The sequence below is a fragment of the Quercus lobata genome, chromosome 12 (genome assembly GCF_001633185.2).
Source record: "Quercus lobata isolate SW786 chromosome 12, ValleyOak3.0 Primary Assembly, whole genome shotgun sequence".
Classification (NCBI taxonomy): Eukaryota; Viridiplantae; Streptophyta; class Magnoliopsida; order Fagales; family Fagaceae; genus Quercus; species Quercus lobata.
In genome coordinates, this window is record NC_044915.1 from 16431523 (window position 1) to 16447581 (window position 16059).

Below are 16059 nucleotides of genomic sequence, written 5' to 3' on the forward strand. Positions count from 1 at the left end.
GACATTTAGAAAGGAATTAATCATCTATGATCTCCTAGATTAAATAGAATGTTGAACATAATTTTGATAGATATTTGCATTGCAATATATGAATAAATAGTTATTTTGTGTTTTTTCATTTGTTAAAATTTTGTTGATCAATGGGTGCTTATTTGGATCATCATAAAAAAAATTTAATTCATATTTCGGCCCCATCAATAGAATCCTGGCTTCGTCCCTACTCTTGAGAGTGCAAAAGTTGAGTTTTGACATGATTATAAATATAGATAAAAGTATGTGTTTTCCTTTTAACGATGAGGCTGATTCTTTTGATATTAATTATTACCTTACAAAGGTTCAAATATAAAATGGTAAGAAAAAACTTTGCTCTTATGTTAGGAAGGCTCTCACCGAGTTTGTTTCCAAAAAGAATGTTTTGGATACCATCATGCTAACTGAAGGCCTTCTTGTACTGATTTTCTCATATGGGATGATTTAATCATAAACATTGTTAAAGCATATAAACAATTACTTATAAAAAATGCTTATAAATTATTCTCTCCGTGCATAGAAGGACACACACACACACACATATATATATATATATATGTATGTATGTATATATGTATCCAAGATTGAAATTTGAATGGAATTATATGATTTACTCTCACTTTATTTAATCATATAAATATTAACGATGTTTGAAAAACTCTATGGCTCTCAACCAAGCAACAATGGAGCAACCCTTAACAAAGGCTCCAATGCACTAGGTAAGAATTTCCTAGCAAACAAGAAACATATTTTTGTAGTATTTCCATTATAAGGACATGTTGATCCACATCGAATTTGATTCAAAAACTCATTAGTGATAGCACTCCATCCAAATTTTGCAGGATGAGGGCCACCCCTCGACCAATCAACCCATGTAATGCTTCGATTCGAGTTTAACTCTGAGTACAACAAGTTCACAAGTGTTGGAATATAATGTTCATCCATGTAACAGGGCATGAGGCAATGTTCTTGAAAAATAGGGTAGTATTTGGTGTCAGACACAATGTGCATGGCAAGGTGACGGTGCACTTCAAACCATTGAGCCCCTTTTCTCCAATCTGTGATGTTTATAATGGGCCACATTTGGGGACTATATCGACCGCGACCTGCCTTCCTTGGGTCGTCGAAGGAACCTAGGAAGCTCAAATGCGAGTCCATGAGGTAGTTATAAATGATCTTGAAGTTGAATAATGGAATGCAAGATTCTGAGAGCAATACAAATCTTTGATTGGAGATGTCAAGTAGGGCATTTGCTAATAGGCGTCTCTCTGCATCAATCATTGAGGATGTACCCCAATACACTGGCTGCAAAAACAAATTAATGATGCTCATATAATTTTAATTTATGAAAAAAAAAAATTAACTAATTATTTATAGTTTAATACCTTAATTATTGCTTACGTGAATATGAAATATTTTTAATTTGCAAATATTCATGGAAAGCAGGGATATGTAGGGGGATGGAAATCTTTAATTTCTTTATATATATACTGACTCTCGCTTTCACTTACGCCCCTCCTCTTCTTTGTCATCTCTCATACTCTTATCAACGTTGACACCTCCATTATAATTAGATGGTTCTAGAGAGAGACATAATGCACCCACAATCCTACCCTGTCAGTGGCCCCCAAAATTTTGAAACTGTTTTTAGGTCATACGTATATTTTTTAATTTTTTAAAGTTTGGGCATTAAAAAAATTTAAGGCGCCCCCTCTTCCCCAAAAAAAACCAGGGGAAAAAATTGTTGAGAAATTCTAGTAAGGTACTTGTATTATTTATTAAAATGATATTTTTAAAGATTTTGATCTCCCAAAAAGTATAACTACCCCCTAAAAAATTAAATTAATCTTTTGGGAACTTAAAAAAAAAAAAAAAAAAACACAGTAACTCATAAAAAATAATAACATTACAAATAGATAAAAGCCTCACTCAAATCCATTGTTTTTGTAAAGATTACATGTCAAATATTTAGTGGTTCTAATATAGTTATATTTATGGCATGTGGCTAAAGAAAATTCATTCTCAAATCAGAAACAAAATAACTATTTGGTATGAGTAACAAAAATGTTGTCTAAGGAATTTCAAGTTTTATCAACCTAATTCCAAGTTCCAACAATGCAATTTTCAGACTATGTGCTCAATACTTCAATATGCTTAGTTTATGTAATTTTCGTTAGTAGTCAAATATTTTTTTCCCTACTATTTTGTTGATTTTTGGAACATGAAAGAGTGCAAAGTCATGAAAAGAAAATTTATTATTTTTTTGGAGAGATTTATTGAAAAAATAAATTGTTAAAATAGTTTTTTTTTGTTGATGTATTGCTTTGTTATTTATGGGTCAAAATAACTATTATATACTTGGAACCTAATGTATTCTACATGTTTGTTAGGATTGTGAATGAAAAATGGATTTAAGAGGGTAAATTTTCAATAAAAAAATAATTATTTCATTCATGTGATTAAGGCTAAAAGTATACTATAAATATTAATATATAAATGATCAATTTAAGTTCTTATACAATACTTATAGATTTTTCATTTACATAGTAAAATATTACTTATTCAATTGTATATATTTATGTATATATTACTTATCTATTCCACTTTCTTCTTCTTCTTTTTATTTTTATTTTATGCTCTACAAATCACAACTTACCATGTACTATTTTGACTTTTCTTATTGCCGGCCATGTGTTTTTTTTTTTTTTTTTTAATGTTACTTATAAAATAACCAAAATTTAAAATTGAAAAAGTCAAACACATGACATATTGTAATTTTTTTTTTTTTTGAGAATGCATGACATATTATAATTAGTAGAATATAAATTGTATATATTTATGTATATATTACTTATCTATTCCACTTTCTTCTTCTTCTTTTTATTTTTATTTTGTACTCCACAAATCACAACTTACTATGTATTATTTTGACTTTTCTTATTGTCGGCCATGTTTTATTTTTTATTTTTTTTATGCTACTTATAAAATAACCAAAATTTAAAATTGAAAAAGTCAAACACATGACATATTGTAATTTTTTTTTTTTTTTGAGAATGCATAACATATTGTAATTAGTAGAATATAAAGTGAAATATAAAAAGATGTGACAGAAAATTTGAATTTATCAATAATATTGTCTATTCTCCTTAATAAGGAAAAATAGAGCTCAAAAATCCTCCCCCAACTTGTGTAAAAATTAATGTAGTTGCACGATTTTCCTGGCCCAAATTCGATTGATCAGGCCCTGGCCCAAAGCGCAACCCACAATAAATATTTGTAGAGGATGGGTCAAAGAACTTGGTCTCAGTGAGTCTGTTCGGTCTGATACATGGGAAGCATTGTTGCAGAAAATAAAAACACCAGAATGGATCTCTCACGTATAAGTTTGTTTCTTTATTTCCTTATACAGAAATTTTCGTCCCCTTCTCTAAGGGACTCCACTACATTATATAGTTCCCTTCTCTCATCTCAACCCTACACTTGTTGACTATCTAAGCACCTACTTGAGTGGCTGTCCCATCAGACGCCTTCATCTCTCCCCATGTGAGTTGCAGAGGCCAAGGCGGTACTGTTCAGGGGTCATTTCCTCATTAATGCGGCCAAGAGGGTGGTTGGGGCGCAATTAATGTGGTGGTAGCTCTCCATGGGATATTTTGGATTTTATTCATTTTATATGTTGGGAGGATGAACTGAAGTGGCTGGGGAGAGTTCCTCGTCTGGGCTTCGTGATGTCCGAGGAGGAGTTACTCCTCGAACAGGTTTCCTTGGCGTTTATGGGTTTGAGTAATGCTTCATACGTGGTTTCTCTTCGGACAGGACGCTCCTCGGACGGGCCTGAATTTGGAATAGCCCATTATTTCTGGGCCGGGCCCCACATTAGCCCCTCAAAACTCCGGTTTCTATCTCCCTCCGAGGAGGAAAAGACGGGGTTTTGATATTTTGGGAGAGGGTGGAAATAAGGAGAGCGTGTGGCGCGCGTGCGGACCGTTACTTCTGACGCGCTGCAATTTACGAGGCGCGGCCATTAACTTCTGGAGGCGTTATGTTCCCTCATCCAACGGTGTGGCGTAGATCGAACGGCTATCGTTTTTTCCCGTATTTTTAGGCAGGAGCGATCTTTTCTCTCTCCTCCTGGCTATATAAGACGTCATAGGGGTTCAGTTTCTTCTTTTATCTGCATTTCACAAACCTTAGAGGCTTCCAGAGAACTCCATCGAACCCCAGAGATACACGAACACTTGCGACCGTTACGCCATCGTAGCCGTTTTTGTGAAGCGTTTCGTCCACGAGAGATTCCCAGGCGCCTCATTGAACGTTTTGTGAAGGTACCAGTACATTTCGTTCATCTTGCTGTTTCAATTTCCTCCTCGGACTCTACTTTTTTTTTCTGAGTCTTTACTTTTGTTCCTCGGTTCAGTCCAGATGGGTAGATTTGAGAAATTAGTTAACACCCCCGCCGCTATGGAAGCCTTTAGGGCTAAATATCACATTCCCCCGGGGGTTGGGCTGCGGTACTGTCCTCTTGAAGGAATATTGACAGATAGGCGTGCGGGAGAAGTCGTTATCCCCATGATTGCCTTCATAGAGGGAGGGATGACACTTCCCATGCGTAGGATTACAAGGGAGTACTTGTTCAACCATAGGTTGACGCCGTACCAGTGTGCCCCGAATATGTTCAAGATACTAGGCTGTGTAGATGTCTTAAACGAGCGGATGAATCTAGGCCTTACTTGGCACGATGTGGCTTATCTGTATGAATGTCATCGCCTCGGGGATGAGGGGTATTATCTTAAATCCCGGAACGAGGACGTTAGCTTGATCTCTTGTCTCCCAATATCCAATAAGACAGTGAAGAATGATTTCCTTATTGCTTCTGGGGAGTGGTTCGACGGTATTCATTGTCCAACTCGGGCAGGAAACCCAGGTGCGGCGTCTCTAGGATCGGTCCCTTTTGGGATAGGATTTAGCATTGAGGGGTTACACTTTTTGCTTTCTTTATAATTGGAAGATTTCGTGGACTAATCCCCTTTTCCTTGATTGTTTGCAGATAAAATTCACGTCGCCCCTCGGCTACACTTTGTGAACGTGCCAGCGCTGAACTACCTTCTTAGGTCGGAGATCTACGTTTCCGAGGACGGGCAGTTGCGTGCTGCCCATCTGGTTCTGGGCTATCAACCCCTAAGCAGCTCTTTCCAGGCTATCGGTCACGCCATAAGGGCTGGTAGTCCGAGGTTGGCTCGGATCGACGTGTCCAGGGACGGATTCCTAGCTGAACACGATCTGCCACCAGTTGTGTTGCTCGGTGTTAGAGATCCCTACTTGGCAGAGCAGCTACCTCCGCCAAACGAGCCTGGTGCTGCCGCTCAGGTCGAAGAGGAAGCTGAATCATCTCGTCTTTCCCTTGAGGCAGAAATAGACGAGTTTTATTTTGAGGAGGAAGTTCAACAGACCCCCCTGGTGGAATTTTCTGATCCCGAAGGAGAGCGGGACCGACATTCTGCAGTTGGTGTTCCTTCCATCGTTCTCTGCTCGGACGATACTTCGGACGAGGAGATAGAGCCCATGGCAGAGAAAGGAAAAACTCTAAAGGAGCTGATGGCCTCCCGAGGGAAAGGCCGGTTGCCGAAAGGACAGTCCTCGAAGGCGCCAACTCCACCACAGGGCAAGACCCTCCCTCCTGTGGCTCCTACGGACACCTCAGACCTTGGCCTTAAGATTAATCCGGACTTAAAGAAGAAAAGGCCGGCCGACACTCCTGAGGAGGGCGAGGTAGTTGCCCAACCGACCAAGCAACAAAAAACCACTCGCGCGCCAAGGAGCAGTAGGGGCAACTCCTCGGAGAGTCGAGATGAGGAGACTCTTGCGGATGTACGTGCTATCCCGCGTGTATGGGGCCCCAGATTGGAGCTGGATGGGGTGGCCATTCCCTACAATGCTTCGATCCGAGATTACAATCGAGGCCGGACGGGCTACGTGGCCGAGGCCTTAGAGCAGCCCCTACTCCTTTCTCGGGATATGGAGGCTTATAGGCGGTTCTCTCAGCCCGAGATCTTCCTATCCCTTAAAAGGGATCTCGCGATGGTAAGTAATCCTTTTACTGTTTCATTAATTTATTTGACCTTAGATTACAGCAATCTTGTTTCGTTTGTAGATTACCCAGCAGGTATTCGTGGCTGAGGAATTTTGCCGTGGTAACAGTAGTCGGGCTGAGGTCGAGAACCAGGCGCGAGCGGAGGTGGAGAAAACCTTGGGATCCCTCCAGCACGATTACGCTGAACTCATAGACAAGTTCAAGGAGTCGGAGAACCGGCGCAAGTCTGCAGAGGCTGGTTTGAAGAATGCTGAGGCCCAGGCGGAGGACCAGCGCAAGGAGCTGTTCTCGACCCAGCTTAACCTTGCCACCGAGAAACAGGTAGTGTAAGGTCTTAAGACCGCTCTGCAAAGGGTCGAGGATGAGCTGCGACGGGTCAAAGAGGAGGCCCAACTGATCCGAGAAGCCACAGAGGCTGAGAAGAGTGCTGCACGCCAGCTCGGGGCCGAAGAGACGGAGGCCAGGCTATCCGAGGAGATCCCCGAGGTATGCCGGGAGTATTGCGATATCTGATGGTCTCGTGCCCTCGACGCGGCAAGAGTTCCTGCTGACTCGGCGCTGAGACTGCCCGAGAGCATTTTCTATCCTAAAGAGATCCGAGCGCATCCTGATGGTGTCCAAGCAGCCTCTGAGCAGGATCTGGCGACGCCTGATGCTGTCCTTGTGCCCGATATGGCGAATGATCCCGTCGTAGACTCTACCATCGAGGTTCCGCCTCCTCAGCCCGAGCAGAAAGGAGATCCTCCTGCTGAGGCTTAGCCTTCTAGGCTTTTGATCTTTGTACTCTTTACTTTTTTGACCGAGAGTCGTCCTATTCTCCCGCTCTTTTGTAAGGACCTCTCCTTCTAATGTACTCGGAATATTAATATAAAATGTTCGTTTTGCTTACTATGGATGCACGTCAGTAGCGCTCTTCTTTAAACATTTGCAACTATGTAGATATAGATAAACGGTTAAGATAAAATGGGTTTTTGGGCTGCGCATCTGAGGGTTGCGATGGTGCCAGACTGCGCGCACGTATTAAAATGGTTTCCTTTAAGCAATGATCTCCCAATCTACCATAAGCAATAATTTCCCCCAAGTCTGTGGCCCGAGGAGCCATGCAGGACTTAGGTTCTGTTTAAAGCTATGAATAGTTGTCTTAAGTATTAATTTCCCCTTAGTCTGTGGTCTGTGGAGCCATGCAGGACTAGGTTCTGTTTAAAACTTATATTAGTAATAATTTTCCCCAAGTCTGTGGTCCGAGGAGCCATGCAGGACTTGGGTTCTGTTTAAAACTATGAATAGTTGCCTTAAGTATTAATTTCCCCTTAGTCTGTGGTCCGTGGAGCCATGCAGGACTAGGTTCTGTTTAAAACTTATGAGTAATAATTTTCCCCCAAGTCTGTGGTCCGAGGAGCCATGCAGGACTTGGGTTCTGTTTAAAACTATGAATAGTTGCCTTAAGTATTAATTTCCCCTTAGTCTGTGGTCCGTGGAGCCATGCAGGACTAGGTTCTGTTTAAAACTTATATTAGTAATAATTTCCCCCAAGTCTGTGGTCCGAGGAGCCATGCAGGACTTGGGTTCTGTTTAAAACTATGAATAGTTGCCTTAAGTATTAATTTCCCCTTAGTCTGTGGTCCGTGGAGCCATGCAGGACTAGGTTCTGTTTAAAACTTATATTAGTAATAATTTCCCCCAAGTCTGTGGTCCGAGGAGCCATGCAGGACTTGGGTTCTGTTTAAAACTATGAATAGTTGCCTTAAGTATTAATTTCCCCTTAGTCTGTGGTCCGTGGAGCCATGCAGGACTAGGTTCTGTTTAAAACTTATGAGTAATAATTTCCCCCAAGTCTGTGGTCCGAGGAGCCATGCAGGACTTGGGTTCTGTTTAAAACTATGAATAGTTGCCTTAAGTATTAATTTCCCCTTAGTCTGTGGTCCGTGGAGCCATGCAGGACTAGGTTCTGTTTAAAACTTATATGAGTAATAATTTCCCCCAAGTCTGTGGTCCGAGGAGCCATGCAGGACTTGGGTTCTGTTTAAAACTATGAATAGTTGCCTTAAGTATTAATTTCCCCTTAGTCTGTGGTCCGTGGAGCCATGCAGGACTAGGTTCTGTTTAAAACTTATATTAGTAATAATTTCCCCCAAGTCTGTGGTCCGAGGAGCCATGCAGGACTTGGGTTCTGTTTAAAACTATGAATAGTTGCCTTAAGTATTAATTTCCCCTTAGTCTGTGGTCCGTGGAGCCATGCAGGACTAGGTTCTGTTTAAAACTTATATTAGTAATAATTTCCCCCAAGTCTGTGGTCCGAGGAGCCATGCAGGACTTGGGTTCTGTTTAAAACTATGAATAGTTGTCAGTAGCCCAGCAAGCAGCGGATAATCATGAAAGAAAACGTATGCTAAGCCATTCTCATTAATAATAATATCTTTTGAGGTTATTTACATTCCATGGTCGAGGTACAGCTTTTTCATCTAAATCTTCTAGGTAGTAGGCGCCTATTCCGGCCACGGATGTGACACGGTATGGTCCTTCCCAATTGGGCCCCAACTTGCCCCAAGAGGGGTTCTTTGCGCTGCCAAGAATCTTCCTCATTACGAGATCACCTGGCCCCAGAGGCCGTGGTTTGACGTTAGCATCATACCCTTGTCTTAGCTTCTGGTGATAATAGGCCACATGAATCATCGCTTTTTTCCCTTCTTTCTTCGGCTAGGTCCAGACTCCGTTCCAATAACTCGTCGTTATCGCTTGGGGTAAACAATCTAAACCTCAGTGTGGGAAAGTTGTTCTCAATCGGGAGCACGGCCTCAGCCCCGTAAGTCATCGAGAAGGGGGTCTCACCGGTCGATCGTCGCGACGTCGTCCGATAAGTCCATAAGACATGGGGAGTTCTTCTACCCATCTCCCCTTCGCATCGTCCAACCTCTTCTTCAGTCCGTTCACTATGACCTTGTTCACGGCTTCGACCTGTCCATTTCCCTGAGGGTAGGCGGGGGTGGAATATCGGTTGATGATTCCAAACTCGCGGCAATACTCCCTAAAGTTTTTACTGTCGAACTGCAGACCATTGTCGGAAATGAGTGTATGCGGGGTCCCGAAGCGGGTGATGATGTTCTTCCAAATGAATTTTTGGGCGTCCACGTCCCTAATGTTGGCCAATGGTTCAGCCTCCACCCATTTAGTGAAGTAGTCCGTTCCGACTATTATGTATCGCTTGTTCCCTGCGGCCTTGGGGAAGGGTCCAACTAGATCAAGGCCCCATTGTGCGAACGGCCATGGACTCGAGAGGGGGTTGAGAACTCCTCCGAGTTGGTGGATATTCGGGGCGAATCTTTGGCACTGATCGCACTTCTTGGCGTATTCTTGGGCCTCTCTCTGCATGTTCGGCCACTAGTACCCCTGGGTAAGTGCCCTGTGTGCCAGCGATCTCCCTCCGGTATGACTTCCACAAATCCCCTCGTGCAACTCCTCAAGCAGAGATTCGGATTCTTCTGGGTGTACGCAGAGTAGGTACGGTCCAGAATAGGAGCGCCGATCCGAGTTGGTGGATATTCGGGGCGAATCTTTGGCACTGATCGCACTTCTTGGCGTATTCTTGGGCCTCTCTCTGCATGTTCGGCCACCAGTACCCCTGGGTAAGTGCCCTGTGTGCCAGCGATCTCCCTCCGGTATGACTTCCACAAATCCCCTCGTGTAACTCCTCAAGCAGAGATTCGGATTCTTCTGGGTGTACGCAGAGTAGGTACGGTCCAGAATAGGAGCGCCGATATAGTTTGTGGTCCTCTGACAGCCAAAACCGAGGAGCATTCCTTCGTATTTTCTCGGCTTCCAATTTCTCTTCCGGCAAGACGTCGTTTTGCAGGAAGTTCTTTATGGGATCCATCCAGCTGTGACTCTTTCTGATCTGGTGGACTCTGGCAGGGCCTCTACTGATGGGACTTGCCTTAGCTAGATCTTCAACCAGGATTACTCACGGCAGATTATGTGCCGAGGACGTGGCGAGAGTGGCCAGCGAGTCCGCATGGGTGTTGCCACTCCTGGAAATGTGTGTCACATTGAAGGACTCAAAATTCGTCTGCAGCCGCCTGACTTGTCCCAGATACTCTTGCATCCTAGTGTCTCGGGCTTCCAGCTCACCCATCACCTGTCCGACTACCAGTCTGGAGTCCGAGAACGCTTCTATCATTTTTCCGCCCAACCTTTGAACCATCGTCATCCCTTGTAGTAAGGCTTCGTATTCGGCTTCATTGTTCGTAGCCGAGAATCCGAGCCTTAATGATTTTTCAATGGCAGCACCGTCCGGGGATATTAAAACTATCCCAACTCCTGACCCTCTCTGGTTGGCTGCGCCATCTACGTAGACCTTCCAATGCGTGTTCCTCCCTGTTGAGATCGCACCAACCGACTTCCCATCCATGTCCCTCTTCTCGGTTATTGTTTCTATGGAGGGCTCAGCAAACTCCGCTACCAAGTCTGCGAGGACCTGCCCTTTGATGGAGGATCTGGGCATATATTTTATATCAAAGGCTCCCAAGAGCGCACTCCACATGGCGATCCTTCCTGTATAGTCAGCGCTTCGAAGCACTGCTCGGAGGGGAAGCTGAGTCAGAACGATGACCGTGTGCGCCTGAAAGTAATGAGGAAGTTTTCGGGTTGCATGCACTATTGCCAGAATTGCCTTTTCTAAAGGTAGGTATCGCACCTCGGCCTCATGTAGTGATTTGCTCACATAGTACACCGGTCGCTGCACCCCATTATCATCCCGTATCAGTACCAGGCTTACAGCGTGGGGAGCTACGGCGATGTAGGCAAACAGCACCTCATCCGCCTCAGGGCTGGACATGATGGGTGGTCGGGACAGGTAGTCTTTAAGTTACTGGAAAGCCTGAACGCAATCCTCCGACCATGCAAACTCTTTCCACTTGTTTATCAGGAGGTAGAAAGGCCGACATCGATCCGCCGATCTCGATATGAACCGGTTCAATGCCGCAATCATACTAGTGAGCTTCTGTACTTCTTTCGGATTCCGAGGAGCCTGTAGGCTGTTAATGGCTTTGATTTGATCGGGACTTACTTCTATTCCCCTGTGGGTGACCATATACCCTAGGAATTTCCCAGACCCGACCCCGAATGAACATTTGGAGGCATTCAGCCGCAACCGGTGCTCCCTTAATATGGTGAAGATTGTTCCGAGGTCCTTCACGTGCTCGGACGCCCTTCTACTCTTGACGACCATATCATCTATATAAACCTCAATGATCTTGCCCAGTTGTGGTTCAAACATCCGAGTCATCATTCTTTGGTAGGTTGAGCCTGCGTTCTTTAGCCCAAACGGGATCACCTTGTAATGATAGTTTCCGATGGGCGTCATGAAAGCCGTTTTCTCTTGGTCCTCTAGCGCAAGGGGTATCTGATGATAGCCTTGGAAGGCATCCAGGAAGCTCATTCGAGGGTGCCCCACGGTTGCATCCACCAATCGATCAATTCGGGGTAGGGGGAATGGGTCCTTTGGGCATGCCTTGTTCAGGTCCGTGAAGTCTACGCAGACCCTCCATTTCCCTGTCTTCTTCTTTACCACCACAGTGTTTGCCAGCCACTCTGGGTAAAAGACCTCCTTGATAGCCCCCGCTCTTTTTAGCTTTGCTACTTCGTCTTTTACGGCACTAGCATGTTCCTTTGAAGGGCGTCGGGGTGGCTGCTTCTTCGGAGTGAAAGAGGGGTTGACGTTCAGGTGATGACAAATAAGGCTAGGATCGACGCCCAGGGCGTCGTAGGCGTCCCATGCGAACACGTCGACATTTTCTCTAAGAAATCCAACCAGTTCCTCCTTTTCTTGAGAGGGCAATTCCGAGCCGACCAGAAAGAACTTCTCCGGGTCGTCGTTGACAGCGATTTTATCTAAACTTTCACACCCTATCTCCTCAGCCAGTCCGTCGTTTTGCTCTGCCGAGGCGGCTGATTGCTATAAACTTTCAGGGGCCGAGGACTCGGCATGGGGCCGTTGTAAGACGGCGGCCACCATACACTGCCTGGATACGGACTGATCTCCTCGGATCTCTTCCACTTGTCCTTTGGATGGGTATTTCACCTTCTGATGAAGTGTGGAGGTTACGGCTTCCAGGGCGTGGATCCATGGCCTGGCGACTATCGCGGTGTAGGGTGAGTAAGCGTCGACGACGATAAAATTCACTTCCACCACCTCCGCCCCAGTCTGTACGGGTAGTCAGATTTGTCCCTTTGGCGTAACCATTCTTCCCTCGAAGCTAAGAAGGGGGGAATCATAAACTGCCAAATCTTCTGGCTTCAGGTTCAGCCCCTTGTATAGATCAGGGTACATTATCTCTACTGCACTTCCCGAATCCACCAACACCCTTTTCACGTTAAAGCCCCCAATCCTCAGAGTGACCACCAAGGCATCATCGTGAGGTTGAATAGTTCCTCTCTTATCCTCATCCGAGAACCCCAGTATCAAAGAGCTTCCCTTTTTTGACCTTTTGTGTTCCCTCTGCCTGCTCCCGGAGGGGAGCCGATCAACAGCTAGCACCCTGGGGATGGGTGGTCCCGTTCTTCCTGGTGCAGCGAAGATGACATGTATTGTCCCGGTGGGTGGTCTTAAGGTCACGTCCTTTCGCGGCTCTTGTGTTGCTTGGCCGGTGTGGCCACTCGACGGGTGCAGCAGGTGACGTAACTTTCCCTCTCGGACCAACTGATCCAGATGATTCCACAGATTCCTGCAGTCCTCAGTAGTGTGCCCATGGTCCTGATGATAGTGGCAGTACAGGTTTTGGTTACGTTTGGAAGGTTCTCCAGCCATCTTTCCCGGCCACCTGAAATAGGGTTCATCACTTACTTTCTCCAGTACCTGTTGTACGGGCTCTCTGAATATGGCATTCACTATTTGCGGGTTACTCTGCCCAGCCTGTTGCACAAAATCTCTCCTCGGCTGACCATGATTGTGCCGTTCCGACCTGAAATCATTTGCTTTGGGGTGGATAACCTTCTCCTTCCCCCTCCCTTGCAGCTGATCTTCCTCCACTCTTTTGTACTTGTCTATCCTATCCCTCAACTGATCAATGTTGGCAACTGGTTTGCCAGTGAGGGACTTCCTTAAGCCATGGTCGGTGGGGAGGCCGCTTTTGAATGTGCTGATAGCGACAGCATCGTGGTTATCATCCAGGTCATTATATACTTCCCAGTATCTATCGGAGTATGCTTTCAGAGTCTCTCCCTCGTGCATGGACAAGGACAATAGCGAACCGAGGGGCCTGGGGACTCTGGTGTTGGTGATAAAGCGAGAGCAGAAATCTCGAGTGAGCTGCTTGTAAGAGCTTATGGAATTTGTCTTCAGGCCGTTGAACCACCTCATCGCCATTGATCCCAAGCTGGACGGGAAGATTTTGCACATAAGGGCCTCATTTTGCGAGTAGATCGCCATCTTTTGGTTAAATTGACTCACATGCTCTACCGGGTCTGATCGACCGCTATAAATGGCGAATGCTGGTTGGTTGAACCATCGAGGCAGCTCAGCCCCTTCAATTCTATACGTGAAGGGGGACCTTGAAACCTGATCCAACGCCTTCTTCATGGCGTCGTTTCCCGAACCCTTACTAGATGCGCTCTCATACTTCCGCACAGGGCATGGTTCCTTTTCGTAGGTAAAGGTTTCACTTGGGGGGGTCCTTGACCTCCGTCGGTAACTCACATCCTCCGCATTAGAGGACTTGTCCGAGTCTGAAGGAGATCGCCTTCGCTGTGCTCGTCGTAGCTTCCTTTTCAGATCATCTATCTCTCGCTGCATGGCCTGGTGACTATTTCGCTTCTGGGACACGTGACTACCTATCTGAGTGTGACTCTGGCTTGTCCGGATAATATGCACACTTCCCTCGCGATTTCCCCCGTTGCCTGCATTGACGGGGTTATTTTGCCTCTGGGACTCGGCGGGTTGTGTCTGTTGGGAGTCAGCCTCGCGAGGATTCTCTTGGTGCGGACCTAGTTCTGCCATGCTTGACCGTTGTGCTAACTGATGCTCTAGTTCTTCCCACAGACGGCGCCAATTGTAGTTGCACGATTTTCCTGGCCCAAATTCGATTGATCAGGCCCTGGCCCAAAGCGCAACCCACAATAAATATTTGTAGAGGATGGGTCAAAGAACTTGGTCTCAGTGAGTCTGTTCGGTCTGATACATGGGAAGCATTGTTGCAGAAAATAAAAACACCAGAATGGATCTCTCACGTATAAGTTTGTTTCTTTATTTCCTCATACAGAAATTTTCGTCCCCTTCTCTAAGGGACTCCACTACATTATATAGTTCCCTTCTCTCATCTCAACCCTACACTTGTTGACTATCTAAGCACCTACTTGAGTGGCTGTCCCATCAGACACCTTCATCTCTCCCCATGTGAGTTGCAGAGGCCAAGGCGGTACTGTTCAGGGGTCATTTCCTCATTAATGCGGCCAAGAGGGTGGTTGGGGCGCAATTAATGTAGTGGTAGCTCTCCATGGGATATTTTGGATTTTATTCATTTTATATGTTGGGAGGATGAACTGAAGTGGCTGGGGAGAGTTCCTCGTCTGGGCTTCGTGATGTCCGAGGAGGAGTTACTCCTCGGACAGGTTTCCTTGGCGTTTATGGGTTTGAGTAATGCTTCATACGTGGTTTCTCTTCGGACAGGACGCTCCTCGGACGGGCCTGAATTTGGAATAGCCCATTATTTCTGGGCCGGGCCCCACAATTAAATTTTATATAAAAAAAAGAATCATTCTCTTCAATACATTTGCTGATCAAACTAAACTTGATGGTGATGATTCTAATGGTGGTGATGGAGGAACTTCTTTATTTATAGTTTTAGCCCAAGAGTAAAAAAATTCCTCTAATTTTCTCTTATTTTTAGCTAAATTTAAGACAACCGTAACATTTATTTGATTTTAGAATGCCACATGTTTAGATCTAAATTAAAATTAGAGAATATTGGAGAATTCAATAGAAGAAAATTTCATCCCAAATTTCTGAATCTTAGAAGGTACTCCACCTCATCGTATTGTCATGCTTGGAAATACGTAAGGGCAATGATTGTGTGTATATCGTTTTTGTCAATCAAATTAAAATTTGAATTATTTGTTTTTTTTTTAATGATTTTCATTTTCTTGGTTGACGAAGCTCTATTCAACATCAATTATAAAAAAGAATAATCACCCAGCGACAATTTTTTTTACTGAAGAAACATATTACCTGGCTAGGGATTCTTCTACCACAGAAGATAGAATCTTGAGGCTCTGAATCATTGAAAGAAGGATTTGCATGCACATATATGGAGTAAAAGCCTTCATGCCCTTTGAAAAACTTTTCCCACAAGGTTGCCAATGGCAAGGGCCCTTTTGTCAAGAACATGAAAGCCACCTTTGGAACCTGCCGGCCAGGCAGTTCTGTTTGTGGAACCATTAATGCTTTCTGGAACAACTCTTGGTCACTCATATTATGAGTAAGGAGCTCCTGTTTTTTCAGCAAAACACTTGTATAGTTGGATGCCCCATTTGCTGATTCAACTAAACTTGATGGCGATGATTCTATTGGTGGTGGTGGAGGTGGTGGTGTATGTAGTGCTGGCGGTACTAGTACTGTTGATGATATTGGTGAAATAGTAGAATATGTTGGGACTTGTAATAAAGGCAATAAGCTTTTGAGGTATAGACAAGTTAAAAATCCAAACGTCAAACCAATAACAAAGAAGAAAACTTGAAAGATACGGCTTGATTGTATTTGGAAACAGAAGGCGTTGGAAATCCTTTGCCATAGATGTTGCTCATTTCCCATTGTTACCACACACTGACACAGAGGAGATAGATAGAGGGGTCGGGGGTGAGAATTAATTAAGAGATTGTTATAGTAGCTTAAATTGCTAAAGCGAATTAAACGCTTATAGCTCAAGTAATGGTAAACTTTTTCGTTATCA

At 44.5% G+C, this 16059-nt stretch overlaps 1 protein-coding gene across 1 annotated transcript; it reads right to left on the minus strand.

Moving 5' to 3' along the window:
- Positions 1-699: 699 nt before the first annotated feature.
- Positions 700-15920, minus strand: LOC115970293 (glycosyltransferase BC10-like). The gene is made up of 2 exons (XM_031089947.1): positions 15339-15920; positions 700-1335 (listed from the first exon to the last, which is right to left on the minus strand). The coding sequence occupies exons 1-2, from the start codon at positions 15918-15920 to the stop codon at positions 700-702; spliced, it is 1218 nt and encodes a 405-aa protein (XP_030945807.1).
- Positions 15921-16059: the final 139 nt, after the last annotated feature.